A 12,648-nucleotide genomic window follows, 5' to 3' on the forward strand; every position below is an offset into this window, starting at 1 on the left:
ACTAATACAATGTTTACGAATAATATCACCCAGAGGTAACATATATAAAGAAAAAAGCAGTGGATCCAAGACAGAACCTTGTGAAACACCAAACTTTACCTCAGTATGTCTAGAAAAATCACCATTTATATCAACATACTGATAGCGATCAGTTAAATAAGAGCTGAGCCAGGAGAGGGCCATTCCCTTAACTCCCACAACATTTTCTAGTCTATCCAGAAGAATGGAATGATCAATGGTATCAAATGCTGCACTAAGGTCAAGCAACACAAGCAGCGAGACACAGCCCTGATCAGACGCCAACAGTAGGTCGTTTACTACTTTAACCAGTGCTGTCTCTGTGCTATGATGAGGTCTAAATCCTGACTGATACATTTCATGGATGTTATTCCTATGTAAATATAACTGAGCATAACTGTTGTGCCACAGCTTTTTCAAGGATCTTGGAGATAAAGGGGAGGTTTGAAATTGGCCGATAATTGGACAGCTGACAGGGATCAAGGTCAGGTTTTTTAATCAGGGGTTTGATAACTGCTAGTTTAAAGGATTTGAGTACATAGCCAATCGTAAGAGAAGAATTTATTATTTTTAGAAGCGGTTCAATTACTTCAGGTATTATCTTTTTGAATAGACGTGTAGGTAAGGGATCTAGTACACAAGTTGAGGATTTTGATGTGGAGATTAATGAAAGTAATTCAATTTCTCTAAGGGGAGTAAAACATTCTAATTGCTGATCTGATACAGTTATATTGTTAACTACAGGGTCACTTACATTGTCTGACCTTAAATTAGTAGTTTGAATTTTTTGTCGAATATTTTCAATTTTGTCATTAAAAAAATTCACGAAGCTGTTGCTACTACATACTGCAGGTGTGCATGTGTCTATAGTGGACTTATTCCTGGTTAATTTTGCTATAGTATTAAATAGGAATCTAGGATTATTTTTGTTATCTTCTATTAGGGAGGAGAGATATGTTGATCTCGCAGCACTAAGAGCTTTTCTATACTTCAGGAAGCTCTCCTTCCACGCTAATTTGAACGCTGCCAATTTTGTTTGACGCCATTTACGTTCCAATTTTCGAGTGGTCTGTTTTAATGTGCGAGTGTCATCATTATACCAGGATGCTAATTTTTTCTGTCTGATCATTTTCCTTTTAAGAGGAGCTACATTATCTAAAATATGGCAGAACGTTGACTCTAAGCATTCAGTTGCCTGATCGAGTTCTGCAGGGGCTGACAGTGACCCAATCAAAGTTGATAACTCTGGGAGATCATTTATAAAGCTCTATGCAGTAGTTGACGTGAATGTACATTTAATACAATAGCATGGTGAGGTGCATATATTATTACTCAGACATATTTTGAATGAGATGAGATAATGATCTGAGAACTTCAGACTGTGGAAGTATGACTATATTGTCTACGTTTAACCTGAATGTTAGTATTAGATCGAGGGTGTGACCACCATTATGGGTCGGTCCTATGACATTCTGATTAATCCCTACTGAATCTAAAATGGACACAAACACTGTTTTCAAAGGGTTTTCTGGGTTATCGAAGTGAATATTAAAATCTCTGACAACTAAAGCTTTGTCTAAGGAAATAACCAGATCTGAGATAAAATCTGCAAATTCAGAAAGAAGCTGGGCGGCATGGTGGTGTAGTGGTTAGCGCTGTCGCCTCACAGCAAGAAGGTCTGGGTTCGAGCCCTGTGGCCGGCGAGGGCCTTTCTGTGCGGAGTTTGCATGTTCTCCCCGTGTCCGCGTGGGTTTCCTCCGGGTGCTCCGGTTTCCCCCACAGTCCAAAGACATGCAGGTTAGGTTAACTGGTGACTCTAAATTGACCGTAGGTGTGAATGGTTGTCTGTGTCTATGTGTCAGCCCTGTGATGACCTGGCGACTTGTCCAGGGTGTACCCCGCCTTTCGCCCGTAGTCAGCTGGGATAGGCTCCAGCTTGCCTGTGACCCTGTAGAAGGATAAAGCGGCTAGAGATAATGAGATGAGAAAGAAGCTCAGAATATGGCCCCGGGGGCCTGTAAATAATAAGTAACGGAATTAACTGGGTAGACCCATTTTTTGAGGCTACATGCATTATATTAGTATGAAGAACTTTCTCATCTCATCTCATCTTCATCCACTTATCCGGAGCTGGGTCGCGGAGGCAGCAGTCTGAGCATGGAAGCCCAAACATCCCTCTCCCCAGACACCTCGGCCAGCTCCTCGGGAAGAACACCGAGGCGTTCCCAGGCCAGCCGAGAGACATAGTCCCTCCAGTGTGTCCTGGGTCTTCCCTGGGGCCTTCTCCCGGGGGGACATGCCTGGAACACCTCCCCAGGAAGGCGTCCAGGAGGCATCCGAAAAAGATGCCTGAGCCACCTCAGCTGATTCCTCCCGATGTGGAGGAGCAGCGGCTCTACTCTGAGCTCCTCCTGAGTGATTGTGCTTTTCACCCTAAGGGAGCGCCCAGCCACCCTGCGTAGGAAACTCATTTCAGCCGCTTGTATCCCCGATCTTGTTCTTTCGGTCATTACCCAAAGCTCATGACCATAGGTGAGAGTCGGAACGTAGATCGCCCGGTAAATTGAGAGCTTCGCCTTTTGGCTCAGCTCCTTCTTCACCACGACGGACCGGTAAAGCGACCGCATCACTGCGGAGGCTGCACCGATCCGCCTGTTGATCTCACGCTCTATCCTTCCCTCACTCGTGAACAAGATCCCGGGATACTTAAACTCCTCCACTTAAGGCAGGACTTCTCCACCAACCTGAAGAGGGCAAGCCACCCTTTTCTGGTCGAGAACCATGGCCTCGGACTTGGAGGTGCTGATTCTCATCCCAGCCGCTTCACACTCGACTGCAAACCGCCCCAGTGCATGCTGAAGGTCCTGGTTTGAAGAAGCCAACAGGACAACATCATCCGCAAAAAGCAAAGATGAAATCCTGTGGTTCCCAAACAGGATTCCCTCCAGACCCTGGCTGCGCCTAGAAATTCTGTCCATAAAAATTATGAACAGAACCGGTGACAAAGGGCAGCCCTGCCGGAGTCCAACATGCACTGGGAACAGGTCTGACTTACTGCCAGCAATGCGAACCAGACTCCTGCCCCGTTCATACAGGGACTGGACAGCCCTTGGCAAAGAGCCCCGAACCCCATACTCCTGAAGCACCCCCCACAGAATACCATGAGGGACACGGTCAACTGCCTTCTCCAGATCCACAAAGCACATGTGGACTGGTTGGGCAAACTCCCATGAACCCTCGATCACCCTATAAAGGGTATAGAGCTGGTCCAGTGTTCCACGACCTGGATGAAAACCGCATTGTTCCTCCTGGATCCGAGGTTCGACTATTGGCTGAATTCTCCTCTCCAGTACCCTGGAGTAAACCTTCCCGGGGAGGCTGAGAAGTGTGATTCCCCTCTAATTGGTGCACACTCTCCGATCCCCTTTCTTGAAAAGAGGGACCACCACCCCGGTCTGCCACTCCAGAGGCACTGTCCCCAACCGCACCGCGATGTTGCAGAGGCGTGTCAACCAAGACAGCCCCACAACATCCAGAGACTTGAGATACTCAGGGCGGATCTCATCCACCCCCGGTGTCTTGCCACCGAGGAGCTTGCAAACCACCTCAGTGACTTCGGCTGGGGTAATGGACGAGTCCACCTCTGAGTCATCTGCCTCCGCTTCCTCAATGGAAGACGTGACGGTGGGATTGAGGAGATCCTTGAAGTATTCCTTCCACTGCCCGACAATATCCCCAGTCAAGGTCAACAGCTCCCCACCCGCACTGTAAACAGTGTTGGCAGAGTACTGCTTCCCCCTCCTGAGGTGCCGGACGGTTTGCCAGAATTTCTTTGAGGCTGACCAACAGTCCTCCTCCATGGCCTTACCAAACTCCTCCCAGTTCCGGGTTTTTGCCTCCGCAACTGCCCGAGCTGTGGCACGCCTGGCCTGCCGATACCCATCAGCTGCCTCAGGAGTCCCAGAGGCCAACATGGCCCGATAGGACTCCTCCTTCAGCTTGACGGCATCCCTTACTTCCGGTGTCCACCACCGGGTTCAGGGATTACCGTCCTGACAGGCACCGGAGACCTTGCAGCCACAGCTCCAAACAGCCGCGTCAACAATGGAGGCAGAGAACATGGTCCACTCAGACTCAATGTCCCCCGCCTCCCTCGGGAACTGGGAGAAGCTCTCCCGGAGGTGGGAGTTAAAGACCTCCCCGACAGAGTGCTCGGCCAGACGTTCCCAGCAGACCCTTGCCATACGTTTGGGCCTGCCAGGTCTGTCCGGCTTCCTCCTCTGCCAGCAGATCCAACTCACCACCAGGTGGTGATCAGTTGACAGCTCAGCCCCTCTCTTCACCCAAGTGTCCAAGACATAGGGCCGGAGATCAGATGAAATGACAACAAAGTCAATCATCGACCTCCGACCTAAGGTGTCCTGGTGCCACGTGCACTTATGGACACCCCTATGTTCGAACATGGTGTTCGTTATGGACAAACCGTGACTAGCACAGAAGTCCAATAACAAAACACCACTCGGGTTCAGATTGGGGAGGACGTTCCTCCCAATCACACCCCTCCAGGTGTCACTGTCGTCGCCCACATGAGCGTTGAAGTCCCCCAGTAGAACAATGGAGTCCCCAGTCTGAGCACCTCTCAGTACTTCTCCCAGGGACTCCAAGAAGGCCGAATACTCTATACTGCTATTCGGCCCGTAGGCACAAACAACAGCAAGAGCCCTCTCCCCAACCCGAAGGCGCAGAGAGGCGACCCTCTCGTTCACTGGGGTAAACTCCAACACATGGCGGCTGAGCTGTGGAGCTATAAGCAAGCCCACACCAGCCCGCCGCCGCTCACCGTGGGTGACTCCAGAGAAGTGGAGAGTCCAGCACCTCTCAAGGAGCTGGGTTCCGGAGCCCAAGCTGTGCGTGGAGGTGAGCCCGACTATCTCTCGCCGGTACCTCTCAACCTCCCGCACAAGCTCAGGCTCTCCCCCCCCCCCCTCCAACGAAGTGACATTCCATGTCCCAACAGCTAGTTGCTGTGTTCGGGGATCAGGTTGTTGAGGCCCCTGCCTTCGACTGCCACCCAATCCACACTGCACTGGCCCCCTACTACTACCTCTGTGAGTGGTGAACCCACAGGAGGTTGGACCCACATCACCGCTTCAGGCTGAGCCCGGCCGGGCCCTGTGGGCAAAGGTGCTCGCCTACGAGCCCCAACCCCAGGTCTGGCTCCAAGGTGGGGCCCCAGATGCACCATACTGGGCGATGTCACGGTCCTTGTTTTATTAACTTCCATAGGGGTTTGGTGAACTACTCTTGGTCTGGCCTGTCACCTAGGACCTGTTTGCCTTGGGAGACCCTAACAGGGGCGTAATGCCCCAACAACATTAGCTCCTAGGATCATTCAAGCACACAAACCCCTCCACCACAATAAGGTGGCAGTTCTAGGAGGGGATCTCATCTCATTATCTCTAGCCGCTTTATCCTGTTCTACAGGGTCGCAGGCAAGCTGGAGCCTATCCCAGCTGACTACGAGCAAAAGGCAGGGTACACCCTGGACAAGTCGCCAGGTCATCACAGGGCCGACACATAGACACAGACAACCATTCACACTCACATTCACGGTCAATTTAGAGTCACCAGTTAACCTAACCTGCATGCCTTTGGACTGTGGGGGAAACCAGAGCACCCGGAGGAAACCCATGCGGACACGGGGAGAACATGCAAACTCCGCACAGAAAGGCCCTCGAATACAATATCAGTTTTTGAGATTTGTTAATTATTGCATTCCGTTTTTATTTACAATTTGTACTTTGTCCCAACTTTTTTGGAATTGGGGTTGTATTTAGAAGTCCCAAATACTAAATAGTTCAGGGTGTCGTAGTGTCCCAAATCTGGTAGCTGGTTTACCGAACACTTTTCAAGTGGAATAAAAACATTTGTGGGTAAATGAAGAAGAAGCCTTTATTTTGTCACACATAAACTCAAGCCCAGCGAAATTCCTCCTCTGTGTTTAAACCAATCCAATCTGAAGCTATGAACATGAGGACACATACATGGAGAGGGAGAGAGACAGAGAGAGAGAGAGAGAGAGAGAGAGCAGTATGCAGAACAAATAATAAATAAATACATTTGTGGGTAAATTATATGGATCTGTGATGCCTGCATGTTTCAGCTTTTGGATGTAACGTGATCTGCTGGTATAAAATAAAATTTTAATCATCACGATGTTTTCCGTGCGTCACCTGCTTGGTGTCGCGCAGTTCCATAGTTATGCTAATTTGTTAAAGCTCCTCGCATTCGGCTGTTTCTATAAGGCCATACTGTTTGCCTCAAAAGGGAGGAAAACGGTACCAAAATGGAGGAAAGTGACCCTCAGCACATCAAAATGATTACATCTCGTCTGCATGATATTGTTATTGTGAGACATAGGAAGATGCCATGCAAAATAATTTTATTTATTTATTTATTTATTTAAATTTCAGATGCCTTTGCAGTCAGTACCTTTAACCACTGTTAGTGCTAGTAGGGTCAGCAGGACAGAGTGGGGGCATGTCCAAATATGCATATTCCTATATATTCATAGACTTTTGCCTTTTTAATGAGAATAAGGATGAAGATCTAGAGATGTTCCTCAGCTGATTTTAGAAATGTGTTGTTCATTTTAAACATATTAAACGTGTGTGTGTGTGTGTGTGTGTGTGTGTGTGTGTGTGTGTGTAGGAGAAGGTGGCGTTGTTGAAGCAGTTGGAGGAGGCAAATAGAGAAGCGCAGAAATACAGACAGCAGTTCCTGAAGAAGGAACAGGAGGCCGAGGCGTACCGCCAAAAACTGGAGGCCATCACACGGCAGGGGGGGAAGAAACCGGCATGACACACACACACACACACACACACACACACACGGCATGTGCCTGTGTCATAACAGGTTAAACAACACACCAAGATAAAAATTTTTAATCAGGAACACTTCAAAATACTGCATCATCCTGTCCACAAGGTAGACTCCCTAGGTAGGCAGCATTCCCTGCTAAATTTTACATTCAGAAAATAGCTGCCTTTAAAGGGTCCCTATTTTTGGTATTATTTAAGACAATACCCTAATTCTCTAATTCTTGCATTTATTTGTAAGTGTGTATCATCATGTAGAGTAAAGTTTCATATCAACACATGCCTACACACACACACACACACACACACACACACACACACACAAATGTTTTTTGTTGCATTTTTAACATGTTCTTTTGTACCAACCCACAGCATCATCCATCAGTCAGAACCCTGTGCACTGCCTAGTGCACTTAGTTCAGGAGACAGCGTTAATATTTAGAGCACTTGTAAAATCCCACAATGCATTGCAGTATGTTAGCATCTACTCGCTCCATACAGAACACTCTGAATGGGGTATGGAGGCTGTAGGGATTAAGGGATAGGGCTCCCTTGTGTTTTTTTTTCTACCCAGCTGTGATTCTGTGAATGTCGACTTTGTTTCAAAATAAAACTTGGATAAAATGTGATAACATGGACTGTGTGGAATAAATGATGTTGCGAATGTGTGCTTCACTCTCTCCATGGCTGTGTTTCATTTCCTGTCTCATTCACTTCTCCTTAGAATTCAGAACACCACCAGAACACCATTCATGTCTCCTGAACCAAAGTAACTTTACACACTCTGTTTCCTTCACACTATGAAATCATATTGCAAATTTAATAGCATGACACTTACTTCAGTACTGAGATTTCCAACAAACTTTCGACCAGGTGTGTGCAGGTTTTACAGTGTTCATATATCATATATATGTGTGACATTACACGGTTGCGCGAAGATATGAAATTTATCTTGGAGTGATAATTGTATACATCACAAGTGAAAATATTTTCAACACAAGAAGATAAACTGCATATCTTTGCGCCACTGTCAACTTTATTTGTATAGTGCTTTTAATAACAGATTGTCGCAAAGCAGCTTTACAGAAAATTAAAGACTTTCAACACATGAGCTAATTTTATCCTGAATGAACAATCCTGAGGTGATGGTGGTGAGGAAAAACTCCCTCAGACAACATGAGGAAGAAACCTTGAGAGGAACCAGACTCTAAGGGAACCCATCCTCATCTGGGTGATAGACAGTGTGATTATAAATAACTCACTTCTATAACTGTGTCCTATAGAGTCAAAAAGTACAACTGTGTCACCAGGAAATTCATTATAGTTTGTTTTGTTCATTGAAGTCTGTTTTGTTGAAGTTATCAACTGTTCATTGATGGAGACTTGAGTATAAAACTGTTCATGACAACTGCAATCCCAAAGTTATCATGGTGATTGAAGTCCAAAACCATCATAGCAAAACTAAGTGTCCAGAGCTGTCTTCCAAGTTTGTCTTTTGATTGTCCATATGTGATGAGACTCCAGCCAAAAGCAGGGTGTCAGGATGGATCAGGCAAGTCTGAGGAGCAGAAGAGGTCAACATCACTGGTGTCTCAGGATCAACATGTAACTCAACAAAGAGAGACAGACAGTGGGAGAGACAAGGGGGATTGTTAGGTATGCCCGGTGTCACCTAATGAGTAAGAACACTGTACATTTTGTACTGAGTACAAGCAGGGACTCCGGCAAGACTAACTATGACACCATAACGAAAGGGGAGAGCCAGAAGGTAACACAGGCATGAGGGGCCCCGGGATATAAAGCAGCAGCCACTACACCGTCAACAAACTCGAGTGAGCAAGCGAGTGGGGACTGACAGCATCCATACATCCCAGTTTACCAAAACACTCTGTCTGAGGATCCTCCAGATCTACTCCTTTACCTCATAAACACCATTAACACAAGGCTTGACTAAACAGATATGTTTTCAGCCGAGACTTAAACACTGAGACTGTGTTTGAGTCCCGAACACTACTTGGAAGGCTGTTCCATAACTGTGGGGCTTTGTAAGAAAAGGCTCTGCCCACTGTGTAATGTTCTTTATATTATATGGACACATCCAAAAAAAAAGTTAATCAAAAGAATTTTAATTTTGAACTGGTTCTCCATTTTAACAACGTGCATCCAGTCAGCGGAAAAACACTAGGAATGACGTCATCAGAGTGAAATATCGGGAAATATGTCACTCAGATCCGTGATGTACTTAATATGTTAGGTTTTGATGTGTCTGCAGCAAAGGAGGTCGAATTGACACAGTATGACGTAGGAACGTAGGCCCCTGCCGCCGAACAGATTCTGCCTCACGGAGCAAACAGTCACTGACACAGACACAGCTACTCAGAAATGTTTCTCAGTGTATTGTAGGACAAACATGAGTACATATTCACATTCAAGAGTGTGTTGTAGCTCTGTGATTGGATGATGATGATGATGTGATTGACTAAGTTATCTATGTATGACAGGGCACCATAAATGGGTGATGAAGCATTACCTCACTGGTTTGGATTACACTACTGTATGAAAAGAAGAGAGACTTTATCTCATCTCATTATCTCTAGCCGCTTTATCCTGTTCTACAGGGTCGCAGGTGAGCTGGAGCCTATCCCAGCTGACTACAGGTGAAAGGCGGGGTATACCCTGGACAAGACGCCAGATCATCACAGGGCTGACACATACAACCATTCACACCTACGGTCAATTTAGAGTCACCAGTTAACCTAACCTGCATGTCTTTGGACTGTGGGGGAAACCGGAGCACCCGGAGGAAACCCACACGGACACGGGGAGAACATGCAAACTCCGCACAGAAAGGCCCTCGCCGGCCACGGGGCTTGAACCCGGACCTTCTTGCTGTGAGGCGACAGCACTAACCACTACACCACTGTGCCGCCCGAGAGACTTTATGAGTCTTTAAAATGAGTCTTTCAACACAAGAAGATACAGTGTCTTGCAAAAGTACAACCCCGATTCCAAAAAAGTTGGGACAAAGTACAAATTGTAAATAAAAACGGAATGCAATGATGTGGAAGTTTCAAAATTCCATATTTTATTCAGAATAGAACATAGATGACATATCAAATGTTTAGACTGAGAAAATGTATCATTTAAAGAGAAAAATTAGGTGACTTTAAATTTCATGACAACAACACATCTCAAAAAAGTTGGGACAAGGCCATGTTTACTTAGCCTGGGCCCGCCCATCCTAAGTGTGACGCAACACGGGGGGCTGTTGCGAACTTAGTCTGGCAAGGCAAGCTATCTCCAGCTCTTCCAAGCTCCCGAAAAATCGGGAGCCAATCAACTTTGAGTATCTCCAACGGCCCTGGGTAGAGGCGTGTTCAAGGCAGTGACGTAGTAGAACTGCGACTGGAAGCCATAGATTGTTTACAGAATCTATGCCGGAAGCGCTTCATTCACTAGAAACATTACGAACATGGAGCAGCGGCAAGCCTTTGACACAGCGGTGGATGCTGTATTGAAAGCATTCAACGGGAAGTTCTCATTGAAAATGGAGCAAAGAGCAGCCCTGGAGGTATTTATCTTCTTCCTGTTACTCAAGCAGTTTCCGTCGCGTCACATACGTCAGAGGAAAGAGTGATGTGATTGGTTTAAGCTTCGTCACAGCCTTTTCTGGCTTCGACCAGTAGCAAACTGAGGCATTTCAGGGAGGCGGGTCAACCACGCGCTTTGGGAAACGGTTGGGCTTAATATCTATGCCAGACCAATGCTCACAGAGCTTTGAAGTTGCGTTAGCCAGACTAATGTTTACCACTGTGAGACATCCCCTTTTCTCTTTACAACAGTCTGTAAACGTCTGGGGACTGAGGAGACAAGTTGCTCAAGTTTAGGGATAGGAATGTTAACCCATTCTTGTCTAATGTAGGATTCTAGTTGCTCAACTGTCTTAGGTCTTTTTTGTCGTATCTTCCGTTTTATGATGCGCCAAATGTTTTCTATGGGTGAGAGATTTGGACTGCAGGCTGGCCAGTTCAGTACCCGGACCCTTCTTCTACGCAGCCATGATGCTGTAATTGATGCAGTATGTGGTTTGGCATTGTCATGTTGGAAAATGCAAGGTCTTCCCTGAAAGAGACGTCGTCTGGATGGGAGCATATGTTGCTCTTGTAGGTGGAATTGGGATTAATTAAATTATAAATTATGTAATAATTGATAATTGAATGAATAAATTTATAATTAAAGATCAGTCTCATAAAATCTTAAATTATTAATCTTAATATTCACCGTGAATGGTTACATTCAAGATTAATGGTAGCGCTGCATTAGATGGGAAACCCAGTTGTATACAAAAGCTAAATTTGAAGGAAAAAGGAGTTCTAAATAGTTGACCTTGTGAATAAACAACAGGAACAAGTAAAATGTAATTCAATTTGATTAGCTTTTATTTGTCTACTACTCACTAATAAGAATCTCACAAAATACATTCATTGTCGGGCAAAGGTAATAACAAGGCACAACAATGGAACAATTACACCTGGGCCATAGGTTTGGGGCAGGAGAGAGGGGGAGAGAGGGAGAAAGGAAAAGAGAATCCCTTGTGTGTGTGTGTGTGTGTGTGACTAGGGAAAGCCGATGTGTGCATGCGTGTAGGTGTGTGTGTGTGTATCTGTGGGCAGATGCTAACGACTAGCCACTCTAGCAATGCTTAAGCAAAATGGTGGTCAATGCCTAGATGTCGTAAACTAGGTGACATATCACAGGTAGCTCAATGAGGGAGGTACCAAAATGGCGTCGGGGAATATGGCGCCTGCAGGCCTAGTCGAGAACACAAGCCTACCAGCTAGCGTATCACCCTGAGGTAGGTAGCAATGAGTTGCTAATGAGAATCTGGCCACGTTACAGCTGGATCCAAACACTGTGCTTAACAACAATTTCCAACAGACTATCTAGGCAAAGAACTCAACGCGAGGGAGAGAGAGAGAGAGAGAGAGAGAGAGGGGAAGAGTAATAGGTGTTGGATGGAGAGGACTAGGCCTTGTAGCGGTCCAGCCTCGGGGCTTAAAATAACAAACTTGTCGCTGTGCTGCTAATCAGATAGGGAAGCTAGCAATGGAGTTAAGGAAAGACATAACATGCAAGATACCCTGTTTAACAAGTTCAAAGAAAAACAGAACCAAAACAAGCAATAAAAGACACCTTCCATGTCTGAGCGGGTATGCTAAACAGCTCAAAGCTTAAACATGACCCTAACAACCATCTGAATAAGCTACAAATTACTAAAATTTGCCCAAGTGCCTATTCAATGCGATGGAAGTTCGTTCTCCGATGTCCGCACTGAGGGTCGCGGTCTGAGGAGAGGAGGTTAGCGGCGAGTTGCGTCCAACCGCGGCTAAATGAAGCAGGGAGATGGAGGCCTAGCTGGTCCACGGTGCTTCGGGAGAAACCTCCGGTGATGCGTCGACGAGAAAAAGGCTGAGAGGAGCGAAGCTGTCCGCAAATGCCTCTTAGCGTGGAAAACTACTTAACTGTAGTTAAACTTTGCAAAGGTTTAGAATCAAAACCACTATATCACTGAAACCTAGCGGGTCGTTCAAAAGTTCGGCCGAAACTAATTTGAACAGGCTGTTCTCAGACAATAGCGGTTAGTCTCAACACTGTAGCAAGCGTGTCTACAGTCTGTCCGACCACTCCAGTAATCAGAACATGAGAGAGTGAATCGAGGCGCTCTCGATACAGTTAAAGCAGTTCCACTTTA

General features: G+C 46.2%; 1 protein-coding gene across 3 annotated transcripts in view; it reads left to right on the forward strand.

The window, feature by feature from the left end:
• gabpb1 (GA binding protein transcription factor subunit beta 1) overlaps nt 1–7,560 on the forward strand; it is a 43,974-nt gene extending 36,414 nt beyond the window's left edge. For all 3 annotated transcript variants that reach the window (XM_060924277.1, XM_060924276.1, XM_060924278.1), the window contains exon 8: nt 6,730–7,560. In XM_060924277.1, the coding sequence (XP_060780260.1) occupies nt 6,730–6,879 (150 nt within the window). In that variant the 3' untranslated portion in view covers nt 6,880–7,560. The remainder of the gene's footprint in view (nt 1–6,729) is intronic.
• Nucleotides 7,561–12,648: the final 5,088 nt, after the last annotated feature.

Source organism: Neoarius graeffei, chromosome 6 (genome assembly GCF_027579695.1).
Source record: "Neoarius graeffei isolate fNeoGra1 chromosome 6, fNeoGra1.pri, whole genome shotgun sequence".
Taxonomy (NCBI): domain Eukaryota; kingdom Metazoa; phylum Chordata; class Actinopteri; order Siluriformes; family Ariidae; genus Neoarius; species Neoarius graeffei.